Here is a 27,503-nt window from a genome sequence, read left to right as displayed (position 1 = left end):
GTGAATGCCATCGGATCCAAAATTTTATTACGAATCCAACGCTGTATGCCATTCCACATTTGAAAGATGACTTCCTGAGATATTCCAAAAAAAACTGGGTTTTTTTTTTTTTTTTTTTTTGTGCCATTTTATGTAGCCTCAAAATGCTTGTGACATTTTAGGGATTAAAAATTAAAATTAATGTTAACGTAATGTTATCTAACATTTTTCAGGTGTTAAATTCGCAACATATAAATTGCATGTTGATTTTCCATTTTTCCATTTTCCATTCAAAATAAAACCAATAGATCACAAAATCAAACCTTTTTCCTCTGCAAGGGCATAAAAATGCCTCCTAATAAAAAGTAACACTTAAGCAAAGTTCTGGATTGCTTTTCGAGTTTTGTGAAAAGTCATTCTCGTTTAATTGTATTGCAAAAATCAAATCAAATTCATCAATTTATACAGGGTGGCAGACGGCGCTTAGCAGCTAACTAAGTTTAGTTTACCGAACTAGACTAAATTAGGCGTGGGGTTCGTACTTAAGCCGACTAACTGCCCAACTTGGTTGCTTCGAGTCAAGTTGTGGCAGAGTGCGAATGTGTGGCGTGATGTCAACAGTGGCTAGTCAATGTTAAGTCTGATCCTTCATGGTTAATCTACGTGCTAGGCTTAATGGCTAAAACTACAACTAAGGCGATGTGTGCGCGGGTAGCCATCTGGATTCTGTCATCTCTGTTCTGTATCTGTATCTGTATCTGTATCTGTATCTGTGTCTGTTTCTGTGTCTCTGGCAATGTGTGGGAGTAAAAAAAAAGTACAATAAATAGGTTGATCCATTCAAGCAGTCGAGTTCATGTTTCTCGTCGTCTTCATCCACAAGGATCTGTCTTCGCTGGAAGTCCTGGTGGATGGTCATTTGCGTTTCAGAGCAGATTGGAGCAACTTGCCTCGGCGGCGGCACAATTTGTGGAGCGTGGCAGGAACTGGATGTGCTGCCAGGTGGCATTGAAGCTGCAACAACACGAAGCATAAGTATCTACACACATAAGTATCTAGCCACATCTTACAGATAACTCTCGGCCAGCTGGCTCTCCACATGCGGCTTGATCCTGGCGTAGTCCTTGTCCGCAATCGTGGTGCTGCAGTGCTGCTGCATGTAGGCGAGCGTGAACAGCTCGTTCTCGTTGAAGGACCTCAGGCCGGGAATCCTCAGCCGCCTGGTGAGTCCGAGGGCCTCGTACGTGTTGGCCTGATCGATTCCCGATCCCTGGATGGCACTGCCCGCATCGATGGCGCCCACAAAGCTGCTCAATGCCCGGGCCGCCGTTCTGGCCGCGCTCAGCGTCACATGGAAGCTCTTCAGCGCGCTGCTCGACAAGTCGTTCAGTTCGTGGACGAGTCGAGGTGGCTGTCCCGCCGCCAGGCAGTTCACATCCGGCTGGGCGTAACGGATCTCCGGCGCCGCGTCACTGATGTCCGCGCTCTGCGTGTTGAACTGCAGCAGGAAGGTGGAGAAGTTGTCGATCAGGGCCTCCAAAATGTCGGTGCCAATGCGGGCAAAGTTCACAGCTCTGCACGGAATGAAAGAGGAGAAACAATCATTGGATATGGAAATATTTGGATATAACACTCTAAATGTATATGTTTGTTCTTCTATTATAGTATTTAGAAGACAAGTATTTAATTAAAACTATGTACACTTACACTGGGTATCGGTAGTCGTAGTAATTGGAGCTTATCAACACCCTGGAGACGAGCAGCATGTTCAGCTTGTTGGAGTAGCCGATGGCCTGAGGATTGTCCCTTGTGTACATCTCGGAAACAATGCTGTCAAACAGAGCGGGATGGATGGATTTGGAAATCGGGGAGAAAGTGTTAGAAAGTTTCGCCATCACCAGGTGCTTAAGTGCATTGCGCAAGACTTACACATCCAGCATGCCCAGCGTGCCCAATTTCTTCTCCATCCGCGTGCGACGGAATGTCCAAATCGACTCCAAGTGCTCCACGAAGTACAGATTGTTTAGCATCAGGTCGCTGTAGTAGTGCTTCAGATAGTCGGCCTGGTCCAAGACCTCGTCGGGTATGCCGAACTGCAGCCGCATCTCGTTGAGTTTCTTCTGGATGAACTGCCTGGCCGCCGGCTCCAGCCATTTGGCCTGTTCGAGCGAATCCTTCAGCTGATTGCGCAGACTGTAGAACATCAGGCGGAGCAGCTCCTCGTTGCCCTGCGTCTTGTTCAATCCGCCCCTTCTGTTGCTGGAGACCGCCGTTTCGAATTGCTGCCTCGGTGGCTGTTGCTGCAATGCATCCACCGCGAAAGGCAGCCAGTCGCGCACCACCTTGCTGCAGATGAGCCACCTCGGATAGCTGGCGGTGCGTCCATAAACCGCATGATCGAAGTTCTCCGCCAGGGTGCGATACTCCTTGGACAAATGCGGCAGCATCTGGCGGACCAGCGACCAAATGATGAAGTTGTTAATTGGCCTGAAAACATATAGATTTCATAATTAATATACTCAACAAAACAATTTACTGCTGACTCATTAAACCACCATAGAAGTTATAAAACCAATCTGAATTTAGAGTTTAATTAAAGGAGATAAATGGACAAGTTAACCTAAAGAATATTCCATTCGTTTTCTCTAATAAAAATCTGTTTAATGAAAACATTTAGATTTTATAAATAATATACAGCTTTTTAACTCATTTATCTAGAAGTTATAAAACCAATCTGATTTTAGAGTTTAATTCAAGGAGACCAATTAACAAGTTCAGCGAAAGAATATTCCATTCGTTTTCTCTGTTATATATTATTATAATATATATTGTTTAACTTACTTTTTATCCGAGGTGGAGAGCAATACGGATAGAGCATTCATTACTTCGACATCGCGTACCAAAACCTCGGTGTCTTCGGTGATTTTGGTTTTCGGAAAGATGGCCTTCAGCGATTCCAGAATGGGCAACTAAAAGGGGATTATTAACAATTAATTTAAAACGAGTAGCAAATGTTTATGCGAGTGTGTACTTACGGAAGGCGCTTTAGTCTTAAGATCGGCCAGACGCATTATCTTATTCAGCTGACGATCTCCGCCAGCTTTGGCATCCTCGATGTGATTCACAATGCGACGTTCGTAGTGGAAAATTTCGTCGGCAAATAGATCTGCCTCCCGGGAAACAATACCTATAAATGGAATATAGTTAAGTAAATATAATAGTTATTATAAAATAGTTTAAGTACTCACCCATATTGATGGCGAAATCGCGGAGGAGGAGCTTGTAGCCACGGACCACCTCCTCGTCGGCATCGTTGCCATAGAAGTACTTGTTCGGCAGTCCGATCTCCCCCTCGTCCAGGGTGATCACATAGTCGTGGGGATTACTGTAGCCGTTCTCCACACTGACGCGATAGTAGGGAAATATGCCGTACTTGGCCTGCAGGAGGACCAGCACCCTCCGGTGGTCCCAGGACTGCAGTCGATTCGTCTCCCGGAATGCCTGCCAGCCCTCTGCAAATCATTCAATCAAGAGACACGCAAATTAGTGGAATCGTGCGAATAGTTCTGGTTCTTGGCCACTGCTGCTCTTCCCTGTGGAAACCCCAAGTGCTAATCGAAATTCCCCAGAGCCAAAAACCCATAAGATCTGCCAGTAAATCCAAAATCAGTTGCATGCACACATTATAGCATAGATCCGCATATATATTATACGTATATGTATATATACAAACGAGTTTATATAGACGAATATATATGGTTTATAACAATTAAAAGCGCTAAAATGTTTGGCTGCTTGAAATTTTCAGGGCGCTCAGTCCCCTCATCTTTTGCAATCATAAAATATTGAACCAAAAATTGAATAATACAAATCAGGCATTTTAGAAGATGATGGCAGAGTTTTGATTACTCTTTCTTTTAAAATCCTTAATGAGATGAAGGTAATTAATAGATGAAGGTAAGAAATATATTGGAACGTAGTTACTCTTGAAGAATCCATAGTTTGTGAGGAATTGTTTTCTAAAAACCACCTCTTGAAATCTGTGATACTTAAACACCCAGCTCCCCGCCAACTTTAATGGGAAGTACCATCAGCTAACTATTTAATTCGTTATAAATCCTTATGAAAATAGGTTTCAGTTCAGACTTCCTCGTCGCATCGCAAGCCTGATCTTCCAGTCGAATGACATGCAGACATAGAAATTGATTGTGCCTCAGTTTGTTGACACCTGCAATTAGCACTTGCGGCAATCGAAGAAATAAACAAAACAAAAAAAAAAAAAAAAAGAAATACAAGCCAGCCGTGCTAGCCGGATTTGTAGTTATAGCGCCGGGTTGAGTTTTCGATTTTGGATTTGGGATTTTCGGTGTTATAGTTTTTTAACGATTTATTGCAAACCACTTTAATTAACTTCAATTAAAGGCGAATCTTCGATGGCGTATAAAAGGTGACAGTTGCCAGTTGTGGTCATATCAATCCAGTGCAACAGCTCCAGGGCAACAGTTGCTACTCCCAGTCTCCTTCCTCATCCATCCATTCATTCCGAGTTCAGCATGAAGCAGTTTGTGGTAAGTCAGGAAGCCCTATTAAATCTCCATCTGTGTGCAGTAGTAAGTGAGTGAGCAATCGAATTCCCAATAGGTTCTGGCCGTGCTGGCCGTGATCGGCGGTTCCCTGGCGGCTCCTCGTCCGGATGTCAGTCACCTGACCGGTGGCTATAGCTACCAGGCTGGTGGCTACAACGGCGGTGGCCTGGTGGCCAACCAGGTGGTGACTGCTCCTGGTCCTCTAACCACGGTGACCACCTCCTATCAGCCAACCGCTGCGGGCAGCAACTACTTCAGCTCGTCGCCTTCGATTGGCCAGCTGAACCTCGGATCCGGCGGCTCCTCGGGTGTGGGCTCGATCAACTACCAGACTGGCGGCTCCGGTTCGGTTGGCTACCAGGTGGACTCCTCTTCCTCCTCCGGCGGAAACATCGGCGGAGGCATCGTAAGCGACAGCATCGGACTGGCTGGCTTGCAGCCGGGACCCACCATCAACTACAACGAGCAGGAGTCGTACATCAGCCACCTGGCCAACTTCCAGCCGGCGCAGATCAACAAGCACTTCTACATCCACAGTGCTCCCGAGGATCACGACGAGCAGCAGATCGTGCGCTACGTGAACGTCGGCCGTCCCCAGAAGAACTACCGCGTGGTGTTCATCAACGCCCCCACCTCCACCGCCAGCAAGGCCAAGATCATCGCCAACATCGCTCCCGTCGAGGAGAAGACCGCCATCTACGTCCTCTCCAAGAAGTCCAACGCCCTCGATGTCAGCGCCGAGGTGGTCACCCAGCGGCCAGTCGCCAACAAGCCGGAGGTCTTCTTCGTCAAGTACAAGACGCCCCAGGAGGCGGCCCACGCCCAGCAGACCATTCAGGGTGAGTACTCCTCATTGTTGAGCTGGGAACCAACTAATAAGTGAGTTACTGCAACCCAGGGAAGGTCTATTTACAAAATGAATTCCCCAAAATGAACAAAATGAACTTCATCCATATTCGGCAATGTTTCTCCATATATGAATTTTCAAAGAAAACCAAGAAGTACTGAATAGAATGAATAGAATGTTGTTACATGCAGTAGAATCCGAAACAACAAGGCAAACTTTACAAAATGAATTCCCCAAAATGAACTAAAATTCATCCATATCAGGCAATGTTTCTTCATAAATGAATTTCCAAAGAAAACCAAGAAGTAGTGAATAGGATGAATAGAATGTTGTTACATGCAGTAGTGTCCGAATCAAGTTTTACAAAACCCTAACAAAACCTATTCACTTTTAAACTTTGCTTAACTTCTGATTAAGGAGTTCGTTCTGTTCATAGTTTTCTAGAGGTTTCAATAGTTTCAATAGTAAAATTGGTTCTCCTAAACTTTATGTAATTATAAATTGATATGAATAATTCCTATTGCCCAATGCATGTTTCCAACACTAATCAACTGAATGTATTGCTCCCAAACAGCTAACTACGATGCTCTGGGTGGAAGCTCGGAGACGAGCAACGAGGGCGTCATCCCGGTCTCCTCGGTGATCGGCAGCCTGGGCGACAACGGAGCCTCCGGCGTGGTAACCGACGCCAGCGGCAGCCTGAACATCGTGGGCACCGGCGGAGTGCCGAGCGTGGACGCGGGATCCAGCTACGATGCGGAGGGCAGCCAGCGGCAGGTGATCAGCACGGTGACCACCGGCACCAATGCCCAGGCCACCTATCTGCCCGTCAGGCCGGTGAGGAAGTAGGTGGTGATCCAATCACTCAAACCATCATCTGCCTCTCCATCGAAGGGGAAACCCACACTGTCTTACACTGCCACTGGACGACACACTTTAGCTGGATTGAAGCCTCGGGGGATTCGGACTGGATGAGAGTGCCCCTGGGGTTTGGGCCACATTGCGGTGGAATCCCGCCGGGGAAACCTCTGCGATTTTCCTATTTCCTACTTAATAATTCATATTTTTTGTGTATATTTTTTTTTAATAAAGTATAAGAGTTCTTATAGGCATTCAAAAAATGTAACGCAATGGTTGTTTCGCTTTTTTGGAATTTTAAAACATTAAGCATTGCAAAGGAATATTAAAAAAAACTGAAGGTGAAAATAAATTGGCACGAAAATGGTTTGAAAGCTCTTTGAAAATATATTTAGTATTATAGGTCAGAGCAATGATGCATTTTCAACTCGAATGGAAAACACTCATCGCTTATCCGACCTGTTGAACAGCCTGTTGCAGCTTGCACAATCGAAAAGCCCAGAAAGGGGGAAAAAGAGAGAAAAATATCAGCTAATCTATGTGACAGCGTCAACTATTTGGCAAGCTGCTCATAATTGTTCGACCCGATCGACCGGCCCGTTCAACCCGTCGCTTCCAAAAGTGCTGGCCAATCTCGGTGGGCCAACTCAACTCAATCCAACTCATCTTAACTGAAACAGAAACTGAAACAGAGTCGGTGAAATAAATTAGCGACTTAAAAGAAACTCAACTCGGAATTGAAATCGGAATTGGAATCGGAATCTCTGTCGGTATGCAAGAGCCGACAGAGCAGACAGACCGCCAAGGTCGAAATCGGACCAATGCAAGTCGCATTAAAATACCGAAGGGTATTAAATAAAAATTAGTTATACTAAATATATTAGGCGGCAAATGGGCATCGATGCGATGCGGCGAACGACGCCCCGAAACAAATTTATTATCAATTACAGCAGCCGAGCGAAAGAAATCAAAATCAAAATCAAAATCACAATCAGATGCTATCTCCATCGCATCTGTATCTTTCTCGGCGATCTGCGCATATCTGCATATCAATGGGCGGCGGCCAGATCTTTAGCATAAAGATAATCACACCTACTAAATAAAGCCCAGCGACGGACGGTAGCCAAAAGTCGAGAGTCGAGTGTCGAACGTCGAGTGTGGAGTGTCGAGAGTCGAGAGCCGAGGTCCAAAGAAGATTGAGATCGAAAGATCGAAGATTTGTCCCTCGAATCGATTTCTATTACTGTCATCATCAATAAAATGTTACATAAATTTCCAGCACAGCGAGCGATCGCAGGTGGTTGGTTATAAATATGGAATGCCTAATTGATAATTATCATTTTGTTCGGTTTTCCATAATCCACAGGCGATATGCGATATCGCAGCGATCTCTGATCGCTGATCGGCTAATGGCTAAATTAGTCTACACTAAATCCGAATCGGAATCCATTAGAATATAGTATGCATTGCCCATTCGAATCGCCTTCATTGTGGTCACCACCATTCGCCACAAATTGTCAATCAGTTTTATGCGTTTATGTTCTGTCATCAATCTTGGGGGCCATAAATCCATTCAAAGGCATTATTCAAATATGCTCGATGAGTGCAAATTATGTTTTATGCGTTTATTTTGGCAATATTTATGCGACCTCCAAAGCGGCAGGTGAATGTGTGGTTCGAGTCCCCGCTGATGCGATGAGTCACCGATCGATTTGGCGTTGGGGTCACCATTTAAGGCGACAAAAAAGCGAGATAGCGACCGAAATCGTTGGGAAATCCCGACCAGCGAACAAGAAGGCTAATCAACTCGATAATGGTTTGATCTTTTTTGGCAACGGATATTAAAAATGACTAAATTCAGAATCAATACCATTGTTTAAAAAAAAAATAAAAAAAACTATTTATTACACTTTTTTTACGATATAAAACTTTTATTTAACTCAGTTTATTAGCAAAGAAACCCCTGACCTGATAATTAAAGAAATCCTTTTTTTTAATAAATGTGCTGTTGTTGTATCTCAATTATCTACTACATTTATAAAGTAATGAACTCCACCAGAAGCTTGTGGTTATTTCTAGAATCCTGAAATTGCATTACTAGTACTTGTTTATATTTACAAACCAAAACAACAAATGTGTAGCCCCTCCCTCAATGTGTTGTAATCCTTAAAAATAGCAAATAAATCGCAAGCATTAATAATTGCACCCCTTGAATATTCATTGATTGATCCAACTGTTATAGATGTTTGCAAATTAATTGATGGGCGAGTAGGCCCGAAACTAATGACAGGTGTGAGCAGCGAAAAGGAGAAAAAAAAAACCCAGCAAACATGTTTTTTTCTTGTATTTTTACTTTTGGCCAAGATTGATGCCGCTCGGCGATGATGAGGTGCCGTTTAATGAGATTCGCTAGGCCCAATCCATTCAATAGTTTTCTTGCAGTTTTTTTTTTATATTTTCGCAGCTGGTTATGAAGACGTATATTTGGATATTCGCTAATCCATCGGTTTGGTCTGGTCCAAAACCAGGGTCAATCGCACCGGCTCAGTGAGATTCAAGTTCAATGCCAAAAGAGAAGACTCCTCACTCCTCACTCCTCACTCTTCTGTCTTCTGTCTTCTGTCTTCTGTCGAATGTAAGTCAGTCGCGTCTTCGGTCTTCGGTTTCTCCGCTGCGCTCGTTCTAATTTGAATAAGTTTTAGGTCAGATCGCGACCATAGAGACCATAGGCCCATGAGGCGGAGCTCCGATTCGGATCGGGCTTCGGATCGAGAGATCAGACAGCTGGGCCTGCCATATAGTTAGTGGTTATAGTGTGTTGTGTATGTGATATTGGCGGCATTTGCATTTGCATAAACGGCCAACGAAACGCAAAGAAGCGACGCCGACAGAGGCGGCAACCATTTGGACAATCGGAGCATATTTAAGCCAAGTGGAGCGGCCCAAAATGCAATCATTGCCTCGCAGCAATTCGTCAACGAAGCATTCGCCAAGTGCCACTGCCACTGCCACTGCCACCAAGGATTATCACTCGAAAAAAAGGGATTACCAAGCAATCAACGAAGGAACCTCCTAACCATGTTTGTGCAAAAAGTGCTTGTCGGCTGCCTGGTCCTGGTGGCTCTGAGCCAGGCTCGTCCCCAGTACGGCTACGAGCAGCCGAGCAGCGCGGATCTCTTCCTCGGCGGCGGATCCTCGCCAGCGGGCAGTATTTCCGGCATCGGTGGCTCCTCCGGCGGCGGCGGTAATGGCGGTGGTTTGGTCAGCATCCAGCCACATCGCGGTGGCGACAAGTACCTGCCGCCGGCGAGCACCACCCAAGCGCCCATCATCAACAAGAAGTTCTACTTGGTGTCGGCACCCGAGGATCACAGCAACGATGGCAAGGTGAAGCACCTGGTGCTGGGACGTCCGCAGAAGAACTACCGCGTGGTGTTCATCAAGGCGCCGGCCGGCGACAATGCCAACGTGAAGTACTCGGCCGAGTTTGCGCCGCAGGAGGAGAAGACCGTCATCTATGTGCTGAGCAAGAAGGACAACGATGTGGACGCCAGCGACATCGCCACCCCGGCTCCGACGCAGCCCAGCAAGCCGGAGGTGTTCTTCATCAAGTACAAGACCGACGACGAGGCCAAGCAGGCGCAGCAGGAGATCCAGGGGCAGTACGACAAGCTGGGCGGCACCAACGAGTACCAGGAGGACAGCAATGCACCCATCACCTCGGTGATCGGCAGCCTCGACGGCCTCAATCCCGATGGCAGCTACAACTACCGCCAGATCGCCAATCGGCCAGCGAACCTTGTGGCTCCCAGTGCCCAATATCTGCCCAGTCTGCTGAAGCACTAGAGCATCTAGGGGATCATCACCCCGAATCGAATCGAATCGAATCGAATCGAATCGAATCGAATCACCAGAATCACTCAGAATATCAGAAAACAATCCCATTTATCGAACCCTGTTGTGTTGCGTATTTTTAAGAAGCCAATCTATATTTTTTTTGTATTTTTTTTATGTTGTTGTTATACCGAAATGTTGTTAATAAAAAGCTTATATTAAAAACAAATATCAAGCAAAGAGTTTGCCTTTACAAAGGATTTTTGGTGAAATGATGAAAGAAGAGTAAGTAAAAACAATAATAATTTATTTATAATGATAAACGGCCAGCAAACCAGTGACTTTTCATAATATCAAACCTTTTTATAAACTCATAATTTCCCATTTCATAATATTATAAAAAAAAATCAAGTGTGTCTGTGGCTCTCTAAGGTCGATCGCTTAAAAAATTAATAAAAATCGTATAAATAAATTGAAATGTCTTTTCGGCGCAATTAAATTAAAGTCGAAATCAAAGTCAAAGTCAAAAATAAAAATAAAAAATAAATCGAGGCAGAAACATTTCGACTTTGTTTTCCCCGATATTCAAATCAGCAGTCACATTTCAATATGTCAAAATCCAAATCCGAATCGGAATCGGAATCCAAATCGGAGCCACACAGCCAGGCCAAAGCTGCCGTTAAAATTTCAAACAGAAATTAGCTTAAATGAAGTGAGAAATCAAAATAAGCTCATCAAATTTAATTAAATAGCAGAGTTTTATATTTTGACTTTGGCTGGCTTTGGCTTTTTCCTCCATTTTGTTGCTTTGATTGGGCCATTAAACTGACGCTGCATAAACCCGGGCCACAGATCGATTGATTAATGTTGGATCGCAGCTAATGGCTAATGGCTAATGGCTAATGCCACCCCAAGATACTCCAAAAATCGTGAAATTAAACCGAGAAAATAAAACAATGAAGTGCAAACCGATTTGGAAATAGGGGAAGTTATCTCCTCTTTATTGGCATTAGCATTAATATTAATTGACATTTAATTGCGGTAATAAATAAATGTGTGGGAAAATAAAAAACAAAATAATGAAAAGCAAAGGATTTTGCAATTGAATTAGCCGAAATAAACTAACAATATTTTATACTTCAATATTTATTTATATTTCAGGGTTATAAACAATAGTTTCCCAATGCAAAAGATAATTTTTAAAGCTTCCCACTCCTTGTCACTCCATTATCTTTTGACCTTTTCGAAAGCCTTCTAGAAATGACCCCAAAAAACGACGAACCTATAACCCATGACATCTTCATAGGCCCAGCCAGCAACTTATCTATGCATCGCATATGGCCAAACAATTTTTCTTAATAAAAAACGAGCATAAATCAAATTAGCTGTACCATTTTGCTTAAATGCGACATGAAAGTGTGGGAATTACGCGTCAATTTATGCAAATCCGATGCACACAAATACAAACATATGGCGTGTGTGTGTGTATATATATAGACGATCGAGATCGGGCCAGTTGCCAATACCAATATCGAAGCCATTGTTGATATTTTAATTGTCTCTTGTTGACAACAACGATCCGAAAATGAGAAAAAAGAGCTCAAATTAATCTACTAATCAGCGACGAGGCTGCGAACCAAATACAAATACTATAACTGAAATCGGATTTGGATTCCGAATCCGAATCCGAATCGGATTTGGAATTGGCCGATGAAGATGCAGATGGCAACATAGACTTGCGGCGAAGACTTGGCCAAGATCATTTGTCAACGGTGAGGGCGTTGGGCAGCACTTTGGGCTCTTATCCCGCCCAAAATTCCAATTCAAATCCAATCCAAATCCAAATCCCAATCGATAAATGATAAATGGCCTGCAAGGCGGTGGGATGTGAGGAGAGCATAACGAAAAGGTATGTCAAAACCGAAGCAAATCGGGCCAGAGGGAACATCAAACTTTAATTAATTGCTTTTAAATCAAGTTGGGGGGATTTTTTTTTTTTTTTTGGGGTAATCGGGTTCGCTAGTCAGTTTTCAAGGCTGTTTGGGCCTTGAACTTGGTGGCTAAAAGAACGAATTAACAAACACCATTTGTATCTAAATCTAATCTGTAAAGTTTGAAGAAAATTATGAAACGAGTTATTCGCTTCTGATGGGATTTTACAAGCTGAAATTTGCCACTGCTTAAATGTAAACAAGAAGGTGAGCTAATTATTATATTTTTTATGAAAATACGTTGATTATGAAATGTAGACTCGGCAGCTTCTTTTTTTTTTTTTGGTTCCCGCATTTTCACGCACAATTAATTTTCTGAGCGAACGCAAGTTCGTTGCCCAAGTCTTTTGTTTTGGCAGCTTTTAATGAAGCGATTTGCGGCCGGGAAAATATGTTAAAAACCTAATTTTCACAAAACGTTCGGTGCAATCGGACCGGGCGATCTAAGTGGAATTCTTTTAAAAGTGAAGCTGGGCTGGAAAAGTCGAGTCAGTCGCCTTCTGAGATTCGCGAAATGTTGAACATATTCGTGTGGTTTTCACTTTCGTTTATAACTCTTTCCTGGGCTCAGGGCTCGCGTTCCTATCTTCCGCCACCAAATCCGGCCATGGAACCGATTATAACGAAACAGTTTTATAGTATTTCACCCGCCGAGGATCCCGAGGACTGGGAGCCAAAAACAAAACACTTGATCATCGGACAGCCGCGCAGGAATTACCGAGTGATTTTCATCCGAGCTCCGGGATCCAATAACGATCGAGTGAAGTACACGGCGGAGCTGGCGCCCCAGGAGGAACGCACTGTGATCTATGTGCTGACCCGAAAGCAGCCGGAACTGGAGGCCACGGACATTGTGGCGCCGCAGGAGAAACCCCAGGCCGAACAGAAGCCGGATGTGTTCTTCATCAAGTACAAAACGAACGAAGAGGCGACGGCTGCCCAAAAGGAGATCCAAACTCAGTACGATCAACTCGGTGGAAACACCGAGATCTCTGCTCCCTATGTGGCGCCCATACATTCGGTAATCGGGGCACCAAATCCTCCTCCGAATCCTCACTACCCGCGGCAGCTCCTTACCAGCGATCCACTGGTGGCTATCACTACGACAAGCCCAGCTCAACAATCTTGGCGCCAGTGGAACGATCTTACTGAGGCACCGATTATATCCGCGATTCGTTGAATATTCCACGCTATTTGCATATAATTGAAAAGCCATTTCCACAAACGAATTTATCACAAAACCTGGCGACCCGTACATAAAATTGTTTATTTTTTTTTTCTGTATAATTTTTGCCAACTTTTTTATCTGATTCGCCTTATGTTTATAAAGATATTGGCAAAAGTGCTTTGACCCTGTGACAAAGGAGGGGAATTTATGAAGGAAGGGTGTATTGGTTACTCAATTAAGTGTTTTTTATAAATGTGTATATTGAAAGTGAATACTTTTGAAACAACTAGTAGAACACCATTTCAAACCAAGCCAAAATAATATATATAAAACATTTTTTAACCTTCTATATAACAATGTTAAATAAACGCACTAAATTACGGAACCAAAAAAACATTAAAGATTTTTAAGAAATTTCTGGATTGCAGGGGCTCAAAATGTTCGTCTTAAGTCGGCGGTTTGCCAAAATCAATAGACTAACAATCTGCATAAATTTTGCAAGTCGCAACCGAAAAAAGAAACCGCAAAACGGCAATGCATTTTTTTATGATGTGTCTCCTCTTTGGCTCAGCTCAGCCAGTTAATCTTCTTTTGGATTTACTATTTGCATTTGCATTTAATTAATGAGATTTCCTAAGCCATTTTTGGGCATCAACTGGACGACCTTTTTTTTGATTGGCAGCAGCAACAATTTGGCAGCAATTAATCTTGGTGGCTGGCTGGCCAAAAAGGTGAGGCAAGAGCCAAGGTCGAGGCGAAAATTCGAAACTAAAAAGTGCGGTTCTAAGTCCGATTTCCAGCTGCTCAGCTTTCCACACACACACCTCTTTCTTTCTTCTTTTGGGGGTATTTATCATTCCAAGGTGGCCAAAATGAGTATGAATAAATGACACATTGGTTTTGGCCAAAAGCGCAAACACAAACAATGGCCCTAAAACGGCCCTGCCCAAAAAACGCATTCAAATTATGGCAATTATATTGAAATTTTTCATCGACAAAACAGAGGAGACACTCGGCCGACGATTTGTGGATTTGATTTTGGAATTTCTGCTTTTAGCCGCCTCGACTAAAAATAGACCATGACACAACGCAATCTATGCATATTTTCAGATACCCTTTGTTGAGTGCTTAAAAACCGAAGCCAACACACACTTAACACTGTCCAATAAATGTAATAAAATTATGCAGCCACAAATAAATAAATATTAAAATAATATAAGTGCCTAGGGTATTTCCTGTTTCGCATTTTATTTTATTTATTTTTATTTTTTTTTTTTTTGAGGGCAATTTAAATCCTTTGCGGCGCTTCGTTTGCCATGCCGCCAACGAGTTGAAACTAATGATATAATTTATGGGCTAACAAAAATTTGTCAAAACTCCGAAGATCAAAGCGGAAATTTCAGATGAAGCCAAACAATAATTAAAATGCTATTGCCACAACAGCAAGCCAACTAGTTTTATTTAGATTCATTTTAAATGCAAATCGTACGTGAAAGTGCAATGTCTCCATAAGGAATAAAATAAATGAAAGAGTATACAGAATTCACGCTTTTAATTCGCGCATGAAATCAATGCCAATAAATTGCTGCGCCTGTGGCACAAAAAATAATAATGCTCTTAGTGATGCTATTTAATACCTCCAACATAATTAAGCTCTTGTTAACAATGGCTTAATACGTCAGACTGAAGTCCCATCGCGGAAGCAGGTTCTGTTCTAAGAATCGAACGCAAAAAATCCCCAAAAAAAAAAAAACCAAGAAAATAATCGGCAAAAGAAAAGAGCCGTGAAAAAAAGAACCAACAAATTCTTTAAGGCATTTGTTTGAGCAAAATGACAGCAAACAAATTGGGACCATTAATCAAGTTGGAAATAGCCGTAGCCTAAAATATATACTTGTGTGTATATTCTCAAAGAGTTTGTAAAAAATTATAGAAAGAGAATGGAAAGAAAATGAAAGCACTGTCAACGAAAGTTCACTTTCAATTTATTTATTATTATATTTATTTATTTCTTTACCTGGCTGTTGAAAGATATCACATTACCTATTCTTAAAACATCAATCTATACTTCTCAATTTTCACTCTATTATCACTTATCGCCTTTCAACGAACACCTATATTACCTATATATTATATTAAAAAACCTTTACAATGGATTCTTCCGACATTTCCACCTGCAATTTTCAACACTTCGAGCAACGCCAGTCGATGTACGAGAACTATTTGGAGTTCTTGCAAGGTCCGGAGCCCGAGGAGAAAAAGGAAAGGGGTTTGATCAAACAACATATTGTCCCAAAAGTGAGTGAAAACTATACTTCCTTAATGAACTGCAAGTTCACTAAAGAGATTTAACTAGATTTTGGCACAATTGGACACCGAATTGGATGAGGAACGGGAATATCTGAAGGCGATTCTGTGTTGCGCCTACAGAAGGTGCACCAAATTGCGGTCATACATTCAAAGTAAGATCAACAACGTGTTCTTCTGCTGCATTTACGAAACGAAGCAAGTCTATGGCATCCCAGAGCTCTTGCAGGTCTTTGCCAAGTAAGTTTAGCAGGTCTATTGAGTTACTTTTGAGTTAAGTTTAAGTTTTCTGTTAGAATAATTGACTTTTATGAAATGCCACTCAAGGCGGAAAAAGAGCAGTTACTGGTCGATATCCTCCTACCGTTGCACAAACACGATAAGCTTGACTTCTTCCACGATGATTTGGTGTATTGCATTACAAAATACCTCAAAAGGAACAATCTTCTAGCCGGACCGCTGATAATTGGCCTTTTGAGGTTCTGGCCGAAGAGGTGTACCAAAAAGGAGATCTTGTTCCTTGAAGAACTCGAGGCTATTTTGTGGATGAGCGATACCCTGCAACTTGATGTAATTCACGAGGCACTGTTTCGTCAAATTGCCAAATGCATGTCCAGCATAAGTTATCGGGTGAGACTGAAAATACTTCCTATTTGATTAGTACTTGGGATGAGGGGGTATCTCAAATTCGATATAACATTTTAGGTGGCTGAAAAGGCACTTCATTTGTGGGCCAACCCGGTGATCCTAAAGCTAATGGAGACCAACTATAAGATAATCATGCCCATCGCCTTCCCAGCTCTGTATGTCAACAGCCACAATCACTGGGTCAATTCAAGTTTGAGTATCTTTCTGCGGATAGACGAACACCTGTTCAAGGAGTTGGCCTACAACTACGAGGCAGAGCGAGAAAAGTGAGTTTGAGTTTGAGTAGCTTTACTTTACAATTCCCTTTCACTGCACTTTAGGGCTCTTGAGTTCGAACGAGAGAAGCGATGGAGAAAAGTTTACGAACTGCAATCCACAAGCCGCGAACTGAAATTCGAATTCAAGTTTGATAGGTTGCAACTTGATGTAATTCAGGAGCTGCTCTTTTGTCAAATTGTCAAATGCATGTCGAGAAAAAGTTCTCAGGTGAGACTGAATTCGTTATACCCTAGCTTATGTACTTGTCATTTCCCAAAAAATATAGGTTCCCAAAAAGGCACTTCATCTATTTTCCAATCCGGTGATCCTAAAGCTCGTAGAGGCCAACTACAAGATCATCACGCCCTTCGCGTTCCCAGCTCTCTATGTCATCAGCCACAACTACTGGGTTGCTCTGCGCTTTAGTAAGTTCCTTCGGATCGACGAAAATATATTTAAAGAGTTGGTCCAGGCAGAGCTTAAAAAGTGCGTTTGATTCCACAAAAGATAGTGCCATTGTTTAACACTTTTCTTTAACTTAATTGTAGGAAGCGAGAACTTAAGCTGGAGGAATGGAGAAAAATCTACGAACTGGGATGTAACAACAAAGTCCTGCGATCCGAAAGCCCAGAACTCCAATACACTTCGACGTACAAAGTCGGCGAGCCCAAGTGCATTCTACGCCAGGTTTTCAGACCTTATGCAGGTAACGTAAGACACGTTGCTCAGATGAAGAAGACCGTCAAGAAATTACTGTTGAACGTTTAAAAAAAAATCATAAAAGTACGAAAAGAAAAAATTATACAAGTTAGAAATGAAAAACTATAAAAAATGGAGAAAAAAAATTTCGTTGAGTGAAATGCAATTGAATTACGATAAATTTTGTTCTCAAGTTAAGCGCAACGAATTGAATTGTTCATTTTAATTTGAAGTGAAAAAGTGAAAAGTTGTATTCCAAAAGAACATGTTTAAATGTGACTAAAGGCAAACAGATTATGGAACCAAGGAACTTTGCTCAATGCTGATCAAATTAAGTCATAAACACGTTCCTACATATCGTCATACTTGATGAACCGCAGAAGATCAATCAATCAATCGAGGATTTTATGCAAAATTTTGCATGCGAATTGAAAAAAATGGAGGGGAGATAATCACGAAACAATGCGACAAAACGGAAAAAATGCAACCGAATTTCGTGCGGTTTTTTGCGGATTGTTGAAAATCGATATGGAAATGGATATTGATCCACCTGCGATCAACTTCATCGACCGGCGGATATATCTATATACCATACATGCGACTATGATTTATGATCGAACCGAAAAGAAGCAAAACGAACGATCGACGGACAACAGGTCACATTAAAGGAGGCGTGAAAGAGATGGCAACGCTGCGTGCGACAGAGAGGCAAAGACAAACAAGTCAAATGTCAGAGGTTCGGTTCGCTTAGGTTCGGCATAGCCAAATAATTGAGCAATTAATTAAACCGGCGAGGAAAGAAAGAAAAAAAATTATAGAAAAACGGCAAGAAGCGGAGGAACCAATATTCGGGGTATAAAAGACCACAAATCATCAAGGGGGAGCATCATTAAGCCAACAACTGAAAACCACTCAACATGCGTCTATTCGTGGTAAGTTGGAGCAACTCGAGGAACTGGAGGAGTGCTCACAGGATTATCCGAGGAATTAGCCAGCGGATTAACCGAAGGATTAACCAGTGGAATATAATTTTTTTTTTTTTTTTTTCTTTCTGTAGACCCTCTGCACTTTGGCTGCTCTTAGCCAGGCCAAGCCCCAGGGCTACAACTATGGCAGTGGCGTCTCCGGTTCATCCAGTGGAGGTTCCAGTGGCGGTTTCCTGGCCGCTCCCTCGGTGGCCTCCTACGGACCGCTGGGCGCCTTCCAGACCGCCAGTGTGGGCTCCTTGGTGGGCAGCTCCTCGGCTCCGCAGTCGGTGAGCCACTATGGTGGTCATGGCGGTGGTGCTACCTACTCCACTGGCGCTGGTCACGGAGGCTCTTACTCCACTGGTGGACAGGGTGCCACCTACTCCACCGGCGGACAAGGAGTCTCTTACTCCACTGGCGGACAGGGTGCCACCTACTCCACTGGCGGTGCCTCCAACTACGGCGGTAGCTCCGGCGGCAGCTCCTTCACCGGCTTCGGACCCTCGCCCAACATCGGTTTCGGCACCCTGGCCGGCTACCAGGCACCCACGTACCAGCAGCAGCAGGAGCAGGAGGTCCAGCGCGGCTTCCAGGAGCCCATCATCCACAAGCAGTTCTTCACCGTCGCCGCGCCCGAGGAGCACGAGAATCTGGAGCGCTCCAAGCACCTGGTGATCGGTCGCCCGCAGAAGAACTACCGCGTGGTGTTCATCAAGGCGCCATCTTCGAGCAATGCCAACGTGAAGCTGTCCGCCGAGTATGCGCCTAAGGAGGAGAAGACCGTCATCTATGTGCTCAGCAAGAAGGACAACCAGCTGGAGGTCAACGACATTGCCACGCCCGCACCCACGGTGCCCAGCAAGCCGGAGGTCTTCTTCATCAAGTACAAGACCGAGGCGGAGGCCTCCCACGCCCAGCAGCAGATCCAGGGTGAGTTTGCTCGCATCACATAGAATTCGGTTACATAGGTTAACCAACATCCAATCCAATATCTCCCCCTGCAGCCGAATACGATCGCATCGAGGGAACCTCGGAGCACCAGGACGCCGGAGTGGCCCCCGCCCAGTCGGTGGTTGGCATCTTGGACGGCGGTGCTGTTGGTGCCGCCAGCTCTGGCAGCTCTCACTTTGTGTCCGGAGGCACTGGTGGCTCCACTGGCAGCAGCTACACCTCGTCCTCGGGCGGCAGCTCTGGCGGAATCTCCAGTGGAATCTCCGGTGGAATCTCTGGCGGAATCGGCGGCGGCTCCATCATCAAGAACGCCCAGAGTGCCACCTATCTGCCACCCAGTGGCAAATAGATTGTCACTCGCGTGGACGCATAGCAACAATTTTACTGTACAGTGATGCAATAGTCAAAGGTTTTTTTTTTCGAAAGCATTAATAAATTTTTAACGAAATAGATGAATATAGAGGACGGTGACTTCTCATTGTAAAGGGATTAAAACACGATATCACAGAATTTTAGATTAACTATGTATGCATTCAAAATACCCTAAAGATCCCATAGAAAGGTTCCTAAAACTGTTGGTCAATCCTAGCATCACTGCCTAAAAGTATGTAACACTTTTTAAAAAGTTTCACAATCAATACCAAAATATAATATTTCAACTATTTACTTTCAGTTGATAATGCCTGATGCCTGAGGGTATTGGGACCTAGAACTCACCCACTGCGTTGATGGCTCGTTTCAGAAGCAGATCCGACTGGCTTTTGTCCAGGGAATCGATGTCGCGACAACTGCGATACAAGCTCGTCACCGTGGACTCGACGGAGTAGGCACCCTCGCCAGAGTTCGGCAGCATGGAAATAAAGCGATTCAGTTCGTTGAGTTCTGAGTGAGGGAATAGAAAACGGATGCCAATAAGGATTTAAACGATAGTTGCAGGAGATAAACCGCAGCTCACCCTGATACTCATTGTAAGTCTCGTAGTTCCACTCGCCGCGCTTGATCACAAAGTAATCGTGGTTGGCGTAGTCGCTGGCGAAGTTGCCGCACGCCCAGTCGTACGTCTCGTGGCAAGGACTCTTCGAGGTGTTGGCCCACAGGAGCAGCTGGCGACTGCTCTCCACGCACTCCTTCTCCAGGCAGAGCGGGGCGCGGAGGTAGAAGGGCACCTCGGGCCAGAAGGCCAGCAGCAGGATGACGATCAGCAGGAGCAGGGCGCACAGGCAGGCGGTGGTCACGTACAGGATGCGCCGCTTGCGCGACAGACTCATCAGCGCGTCGAAGGATCGTCGGCCTGGAAGCAGCAAGGCTATCATCGTGCCAAGGATGTGGTGAACATGGAAGGTAATGAGATGAAGATGCATGATTTCGAACTTGGATGATGGACACTAGAGACTCACCTCTCAGTCCATTGGCCGACGGATGCGTGGAGTTGGGTGTGATGGCCGCCGGTGTCCTGCCGCCCGCTCCGGCGCCGCTGACCTCGTTGAGGGCATCCTGTCGCGCCGCCTCCAGATCCTTGGGCGTCAAATGGGAGCCGTCGTCCATGTGCAGCTTCTGCTGGTTGGTGGTCAGCGGAGCCGTCTCGCTGCCCTCGATCTGCTGCAGCTGCTGCTTGCCACCGATCTCGTCCTGGCTGTTGTGCAGCTTGAAACTGCGGTCATCCACCTCGTCGATGGCGCAGATCGTCGGCTTGTACTTGCCCTGATTGATGGCCATTGTGTTGGTGGATATTCACGTCGATCACGGTCTTTCCCAGCTGATTTCAAGCGGCTCTCTCGTTCTGTCTTTCCTCAGTTCAGGCGGTTCGGCATTTTTAATCAGTTCCTCTAAGTAGCTCTGCAAACGGGAAAAAAAGAGCGCACACAACAAGGAAATCATTAGCAATTGCTCAATGCGAGAGAAAATACACAAAATTCCGGGCGACTTAACCGTCTCGTTAATCAAGAGATTACCTTGAGACCTGATATAGGGGGCTATATACGCTCACAGACCCAGCGTACACCCAACGACCCATCTACCTCTGGCAATAAAGAAACCTTTTCGGTATGTGGAGCATCGGAGATAAGTGAAAATTGCCCAGAGATAGCATGCACTTGATGTCTCAGATACACAACTGCGGTCAACAAAATGGCACATAAACATTTCTAGTTATACCTCTATTAAAAAAATCACATTTTTTCCTTGCTTAAAATAAATTGATGTATTACTTTTAAAAGAAACATATAACATATGTGAAAGCCAACAAGTAAACACGATTGGCGGCTTTATATTTTCCTTTAAGCGCATATATATGTTGCATGCATTCCTGTTCAACATTTGACTTCTTTTCAATTTTAAATTGACAACAATTGCTGGCAATTTGCACTGGCAAAAGACTTTGGCTGGCGAAAAAATATATAGGGGAGGGTGGTCCCATACCGACCGGTCGTACCATACCGACCCCCCCATGTTTCTCAGAGATGGCGATGCTAGCCGAATTGTCGGTAACTTCAGTGAAAAGCTGTTATAACACAGACATTTTGGAGATAGATAGCCACTTTGACTTATTTTGTTTCACTGCAATTTTTCCGTTTGTTTTGTTTCAACGCCTCTGACATTCAGTTTTTTTTCTTTACTGAACTTGAGCTTAAATATTTTTAAAGTTTTTTTTCTCCGCATAAAAATCGGAGGGTAAGGTTTTCTGATAGTTGATAGTCCTAGCTGTCATTCACGCTATTAGAATTACATCGCTCTTTGCGTCTTTAGTTAATGCCGAGCAGTTAATCAGAAAAGGTCGTGGTGGTCCGAAACCGACCGCTTGGTGATGGTCCGAAACCGACCCCCATTTATTGGCAGCTTAATATGTCATAGCGTATTTTTAATGGAAAATATGAAAAAGTAAACAAGATTCACTAAAGAAAAGTAACAGAAACAGTAAAAACATCAGAAGAAAGCGAAGAGACAGTCATCAACGAGCGGCTTTCGAAAAACTACGCGAAAACAACGCGAAAACTTACTATGAGAAAGAGGACAACTCAGACTTCATCAATTGACTACATTGCCCTTTATTTCATACATTAATTTTTATTTTCTGGAAAGAACCTTCAATATATTTCTTATTAAACGTCAAAATCATTCAATTCTATTTTATGTTATTAAATTTTTCTGTTAAGAAATAGGGGGTCGGTTTCGGACCACTACTTTTGAGTACGACCAAAAAGTAGAGTTTTATATTTGCCTGAATATCTAACGCTTCAAAGCACCTACGCACTTACTAATCATTTAGATGTATAGTAAACTGATCCCTCTACATAGTACTTTTTTGAACTGAACTGAAAAATTGATTTTTCTCACCTTTATCGCCTTTGCCTTTTAGGGGGTCGGTATGGGACCACCCTCCCCTATATCCAAATAAGCGGGTGGGAGACTTCCAAAAGAAAGGGAAAGAGACAAAAAATCATTTGTCTGGAGGTTTTATTTTTAATTTTTTTTGCGACATGCATAAATTTCTATTGGGAGCCGTGCAAATAATTAAAAATGCAGCGACGTCTCAGCGATCTTAAAAAAATAAACTAGGTTAATTGCTAATTGCACGAAAAATCTGTCTGCCAATTTATTCCAGTACTTTATTATTCCCGAAAGAATAATATATTAGAAAGTTTTAGGGTTTAGAAATAAATAAATAATGAGCAAGAGGGCCTAATAAATGCAACTAGAATGACTGAGAATTGAAGTGAAAAGCCTCATGGTTATGTATTTTAGAGCATTAGGCTTTGAGATGGCCTTTGATTGGACTTTTCATCCCGAACAACTAAAACAAGATCTATTTGAATTGTAGACTGTTTTAGTTTTGCTTCGCCGACCATCAGAGGGCGTCAATCGCCTTTGTTGCTCTGTGGTTATGCTAGACTTGAAATACCTAGTTTTTCAGCTTTTGTTTTCCCTGTGAAATCGTATAGCATGTTTGTCATTTAATCCACGAGGAAAGCAGCCAATTCACCCACCCACACAACAAAAGGGGGAGGCGGCAGGTTAATTATGAAACTGCAACGCACGCGAGAGTTTATGAAGCGCAATTTGAGCATCAGCACATGAAGATCGAGTCGCATGGCAAGCGGGTTTCGCTACATATAGAATAGTAATCCATTTAAAAAGAGTGCTACCTGTTTTTTACAATCTCACCGGACATTACTACCTTTGTGAATCACAATTTAATTTAGCTAAAAGAGCCCTCAGCACATAGGCATTTAAAAAAGTTCTCGATATTCAATCTAGATTTCGTTTCTCAAGCCCCTGCAAGTCGTTAGAGCCCCAAAAGAGCGATAAGTTCTGGTCAGTTGTGGGATTACGCTAGGAAAAATAGCAAAATAGAACGAAAAACGGGCAATGAAAACTTCTATGGCTTATCTTATCGAGTTGAGATTATTGCCTAATACATTGCTCATTTCTAGGCGCTGCTACTAAGGCCTCTACCCATTTTCTACACCTGATAGGTCTCACTTTTATATTTTTCACGGTTAGCATAAATCAATTTTGTAATACTCAGAGAGATTATTTTTGTAGATTGCCTAAGTGTTTAATTAAAAAAAAAAAATAAGGAGACTACGTTTTGTGGGGAAAATTCGGTAACCCATAAACAATTATCTCCGTATTATCTTTGACTTTATCTGTCTAGCTCTGAATAGGCACTTGAGAAACTGAAGGTTGTGTTACTGGGCTATCTCAGGTTGTTGAGTAATGTGGGGAGAACACTTAACCCCACACTTCTGAAAAGCTATATTAAGCGATAAGATCTTCCAAAGAAGTCACATAAAGATAAACGAAAGGATGTCTCAACAAAAACAGTCATACTAAGATTTAAAACCTTTATTGAATGGAATTTAGGTTTAGGTAAAGTAAAAAGAATTCAGATTATCATGTTGAATGATTCGTACTTTTATTTTGTTTTTATAGACCAAAGTTTATTTACCTAGATTGCCGGTTAATGCTCCCTTAAATTGAAGTTTGTTGTCTTCAATTTCAACCCTTTTAGAAAGTCATATTTTTGCAGGCATTATGCTTTTTTTTCTACCGAATTTGAGTTGTCACTTCTCGCGTTTTCTGGGCCACTTTGGCGGCTCAAAGCACTTCTGCCGCTGTGGCGAATTAAAGCAAAAAAAATATATATATATATATGTATATATTGGCGACACACGCTCAACATGTGCCGCAGTAAAACAAGCGCCAAAAAAGTGCTCCATTTCATCGGTCGTTATCAAGTTGCAATTGCTTTGATTTCGGTCTTTTTCAAGTCTAATTTGTGCTTATTTTGCTTTAATCAATTATGAGTTCGCAGGGGGGTGATGAGTAAGTGGATCGATGATGAAACTTAAGCAGATTTTATATCTCGGCCAGTAGGAAACATTAAGAAGCTGCGACGTCATTTAGTTTGGGGTGGATTCTGGGTTATTATTCTTATTCTCGGCGCAATTGAAAGTTGAGACGCAGTTCGAATGGGGATGGAGATAAAGTGAAGAGGTGTGGGAAACTTCCTGCAAGTCGGAGATAATCTGACATCAATGAAATCAAAGCAAGTGCTCAATAAAGTGCGAGTCAGCTTTTCTTTGCGAGCAAGAAACGTTCAATTTTTTTTAAGTTATCTAATAAAAATGTCACTTAAAAAAGAATTGCCTCAAAATTAGATTGTTATTCTTCCCACAATGCAATTCATTACAATTATGAACCAATCATTTTTCAACAAAGACATTATTCATTCAGAGCATAGGTACCCATTTATTGTACTCACATTTCGGTTTAATATTTCCGCTCCCCACCCTTGAAGAAATCGGTGTTTCTTTTGTAAAACCAAAAAAAGACAATGACTTTCCCCTCTTATTTATTTCCTTTCCAGTTCGAGTTACCATATTTGAACATGCAGCGCATAAATCACGACCGACCATATAAATCTCAACAGATAACAAAAAAAAGTAAAGTTAGATAGTGGGGGCCAATAAATTTTGCTGACCAATTTTGACAGGTAGTAAAAAATAATACTAGGCATTATAAAATCATACTGTTCGCCTTATTCTGACAATTTTGACGTGCGCTAAACAGATATTAGCCATTCATAATAATACACAGAATTAGAAAATCAATTTGGCTTTGCGGCTAATTAAGTGTGGCGTATTTTGACAGCGATTTGCGCAACCGTCGAACCTAATTTATATTTTTTGTTCACCGCTATTGACAGTTAATTTGAGTTAATGGCACGCCGAACGGCACTAGTATTATCAAAAGTGTCGATTGGGCAGCTTGGGTGCGATGATAACCTTGCCGCACCCCCGAAACCACCCACCCATCGCAATCAGTTGTTAAATGTGTCAACAATTTGTCGTCAACTAGTCGAAGTGACTAAAAAGTCGACAAATTAAGAACTGCAGGGCAGGCGTAAAAATGACAAATGTTTGCTTATGCAACTTTGGTTTTGAAGGAACAAACACTCAAAACATGAAACAGTAATTAATTGTGTGTCTGTTGGAGATACATTCCAAAGCTCTTTTTTCACAATCTAGTAAACAATTAATACAATAACAATGAGCAATAAAAATAAAATAATAATAATGCTTGGATTTTTTTAAAAGGGTTTTCAAAATTAATATTTTTGATTTTGAGTTTTGTTTGTAATATATTATCGTAGTGCCGTTGAACCTATCATATTTTATTGGCCACGTCTGTAAATCATTTAATTTGAGCTATCATTTTCTGATCTTAACCCCTGTTTGCAAAAACCACTCGAGCGCAAAGTTGAAACCGTAAAACGTTTAACGGAAAAAGGTGCGGTTAAGGCTAGCTTTTCAAGAGTTGTACTTTTTGTTCGATTAACAAAAAAGTGCGTAACGAGCGACGAAGACAATGGAAAAGTGACGAATGCGGGCGGAGGCAGAAAGGTAAAAAATACGGGGGAGTATTGGGGATTTATTAGGTTCGACTTCGTGCGTGAGAAGTACAATGGGGTATACGACGAAAAAAAAAACAGCGGGCTTACTTGCACATGCTCAAAATGCAAGGCATAACGGTAATCCAAAAAGAAGTGGAACACAACGGAAGCAGCAGCTAAAACGATGAGTACCAATAAACAGGAACTTGGCAGAAAAAACGGTGAAAGGAAGTACTTTAAGTATCTCAAAATGTCAATATATTTTAAAAATAATCACGAAAAATATATACATATGGATATTTGTGGATCTAAGCAAATTTAAATACAATTTAGTTAAGAATTTTTGCGAAACTGAACAGTGCCCAATCAGGCGTTAAGATCTGTATATTTCTGCCCAAGATCAAGGTTACCTACGGATTTTTCAATGTCACCGGCTTATCATCTTTAAAATATGGCTTGTTGTTTTTGGGACGTGCTGCATTTTTTCTCTGTCGACGTCGACGTTCTTACGCATTAATTACGGCAATTTTCGGTACCAAAATAAAAGAATTGACACGCAGGCGCAACACACACAAGCTCATTGCAACGCAGAGATAAAATGAGAGCGTCGCAGAATTGATGTTAGTTTTGTTTATGCGTTTACATGTAAAAAATCAATCTTTTATTAGTTTGTGATTGATATTAATAACTACCTTTTTAAATACATTTTAAGAGCAGGTAATGAAAAAAAGGTTTCTAAATCAATATCCACCAAAAACGTTTAAGCAAACAAACACTGTTTGAAGATCATTAGTCGCAATGAGGTGACAAAATTCTTGATCGTAATACCGATCGACGTGAGAACGAAGTATATGATCGTGTTTTTTTTATTTTCTTTTTGTTTTTGCTTTGGCCACTTGCTAAACCGGTTCTGCCGGCACACACACACTGCGACACTTTTCCACCTTCGAACAACAACAAAAAAAACGGTGGCTTGAACTGCGCTTACATTCACTCTCACCCATACACACACACTCACGATGGGAAATTCCTTAAGAGCAGAAGAAAAATCTTTGGGTTTTACCTTTTTGTTTATAGCTCATTTGGCATTCCGAAACTTTAGCATGGCGACACGATTATGTTTTTATTTCCGAAAACGCACACACACAAAAAAAAAAAAAACACACAATCGCGCAATCTTTTGGAGAATTGCTTTGAATTTTTACGCGCTCTGCAACGAAAACAGTTACCGAAAAAACCGCTATGTTCGTATTCTCAATGAAAACAGGGTTGTGAGGTTTTTTATTGGAATGCCGTAATGATTGTATTGTTTAAAGTAAGCCAAATACCACTCGTTATATTTTTCGCGAAGATTTGAAATTATTTTCTTTTCTTTTAACGGACCGCAAGAAAAGGCAACCGAATGCAGTTAAATGTTTCGATGAATTCAGCAGTGTGACCGTGCGCGGTGTTTTTGATTTGGCGCGTCTCCAACCGATAGCATCGCTTCACCAGAGGCACGATATCACACCACA

General features: G+C 42.5%; 6 protein-coding genes across 7 annotated transcripts; 5 read left to right on the top strand and 1 right to left on the bottom strand.

Moving 5' to 3' along the window:
* Positions 1-361: 361 nt before the first annotated feature.
* LOC108098027 (protein gone early) lies at positions 362-27,422 on the bottom strand. 2 transcript variants are annotated; one of them, XM_017200680.2, is made up of 11 exons: positions 27,053-27,422; positions 20,492-20,930; positions 20,050-20,400; positions 19,812-19,976; positions 3,228-3,491; positions 3,015-3,166; positions 2,821-2,948; positions 1,909-2,466; positions 1,687-1,809; positions 1,050-1,553; positions 362-993 (listed from the first exon to the last, which is right to left on the bottom strand). In XM_017200680.2, the coding sequence occupies exons 2-11, from the start codon at positions 20,808-20,810 to the stop codon at positions 906-908; spliced, it is 2,652 nt and encodes an 883-aa protein (XP_017056169.1). In that variant the 5' UTR covers positions 20,811-20,930; positions 27,053-27,422; the 3' UTR covers positions 362-905. The 2 variants fall into 2 exon arrangements, with proteins under 2 accessions (XP_017056169.1, XP_017056170.1); XM_017200681.2 differs by having other exon boundaries at positions 20,050-20,385.
* Positions 4,437-6,538, top strand: LOC108098030. The gene is made up of 3 exons (XM_017200684.2): positions 4,437-4,547; positions 4,621-5,404; positions 5,987-6,538. Exons 1-3 carry the CDS (start codon positions 4,533-4,535, stop codon positions 6,259-6,261), a joined length of 1,074 nt encoding a protein of 357 aa, XP_017056173.1. The 5' UTR covers positions 4,437-4,532; the 3' UTR covers positions 6,262-6,538.
* On the top strand, positions 9,212-10,333 carry LOC108098031. Its single transcript, XM_017200685.1, has one exon. It carries the CDS (start codon positions 9,349-9,351, stop codon positions 10,114-10,116), a length of 768 nt encoding a protein of 255 aa, XP_017056174.1. The 5' UTR covers positions 9,212-9,348; the 3' UTR covers positions 10,117-10,333.
* On the top strand, positions 10,640-13,284 carry LOC108098032. Its single transcript, XM_017200686.2, is given in 2 exon segments — positions 10,640-13,158; positions 13,161-13,284. Coding segments are annotated over 2 exon segments (636 nt in total). The 5' UTR covers positions 10,640-12,609; the 3' UTR covers positions 13,248-13,284.
* On the top strand, positions 15,414-17,261 carry LOC108098028 (serine/threonine-protein phosphatase 2A 56 kDa regulatory subunit epsilon isoform-like). The gene is made up of 7 exons (XM_017200682.2): positions 15,414-15,561; positions 15,620-15,810; positions 15,867-16,200; positions 16,276-16,484; positions 16,539-16,704; positions 16,763-16,962; positions 17,025-17,261. The coding sequence occupies exons 1-7, from the start codon at positions 15,415-15,417 to the stop codon at positions 17,242-17,244; spliced, it is 1,467 nt and encodes a 488-aa protein (XP_017056171.1). The 5' UTR covers position 15,414; the 3' UTR covers positions 17,245-17,261.
* On the top strand, positions 17,994-19,554 carry LOC108098029 (keratin, type I cytoskeletal 10). Its single transcript, XM_017200683.2, has 3 exons — positions 17,994-18,107; positions 18,233-19,073; positions 19,148-19,554. Exons 1-3 carry the CDS (start codon positions 18,093-18,095, stop codon positions 19,441-19,443), a joined length of 1,152 nt encoding a protein of 383 aa, XP_017056172.1. The 5' UTR covers positions 17,994-18,092; the 3' UTR covers positions 19,444-19,554.
* Positions 27,423-27,503: the final 81 nt, after the last annotated feature.

This window comes from Drosophila ficusphila, unplaced genomic scaffold (assembly GCF_018152265.1).
Source record: "Drosophila ficusphila isolate 14025-0441.05 unplaced genomic scaffold, ASM1815226v1 contig_197, whole genome shotgun sequence".
NCBI lineage: Eukaryota > Metazoa > Arthropoda > Insecta > Diptera > Drosophilidae > Drosophila > Drosophila ficusphila.
The sequence above is the reverse complement of the archived record's forward strand: the minus strand, read 5'-3'. Positions and strand labels throughout refer to the sequence as shown.

Excerpts from the sequence above, each read along its gene's own strand:
- LOC108098028 (XM_017200682.2), top strand. The coding sequence starts at position 15,415 with ATGGATTCTTCCGACATTTCCACCTGCAATTTTCAACACTTCGAGCAA. Across the intron at positions 15,811-15,866 it reads CTCTTGCAGGTCTTTGCCAA|AATAATTGACTTTTATGAAA; the intron begins GTAAGTTTAGCA and ends GTTTTCTGTTAG. Across the intron at positions 16,705-16,762 it reads TGTCGAGAAAAAGTTCTCAG|GTTCCCAAAAAGGCACTTCA; the intron begins GTGAGACTGAAT and ends CAAAAAATATAG.
- LOC108098031 (XM_017200685.1), top strand. The coding sequence starts at position 9,349 with ATGTTTGTGCAAAAAGTGCTTGTCGGCTGCCTGGTCCTGGTGGCTCTG.
- LOC108098029 (XM_017200683.2), top strand. Across the intron at positions 19,074-19,147 it reads CGCCCAGCAGCAGATCCAGG|CCGAATACGATCGCATCGAG; the intron begins GTGAGTTTGCTC and ends CTCCCCCTGCAG.
- LOC108098030 (XM_017200684.2), top strand. Across the intron at positions 5,405-5,986 it reads CGCCCAGCAGACCATTCAGG|CTAACTACGATGCTCTGGGT; the intron begins GTGAGTACTCCT and ends GCTCCCAAACAG.
- LOC108098027 (XM_017200680.2), bottom strand. The coding sequence starts at position 20,810 with ATGGCCATCAATCAGGGCAAGTACAAGCCGACGATCTGCGCCATCGAC. Across the intron at positions 1,554-1,686 it reads TACGACTACCGATACCCAGT|AGCTGTGAACTTTGCCCGCA; the intron begins GTAAGTGTACAT and ends CATTCCGTGCAG. Across the intron at positions 994-1,049 it reads CAGCTGGCCGAGAGTTATCT|CTTCAATGCCACCTGGCAGC; the intron begins GTAAGATGTGGC and ends GTGTTGTTGCAG.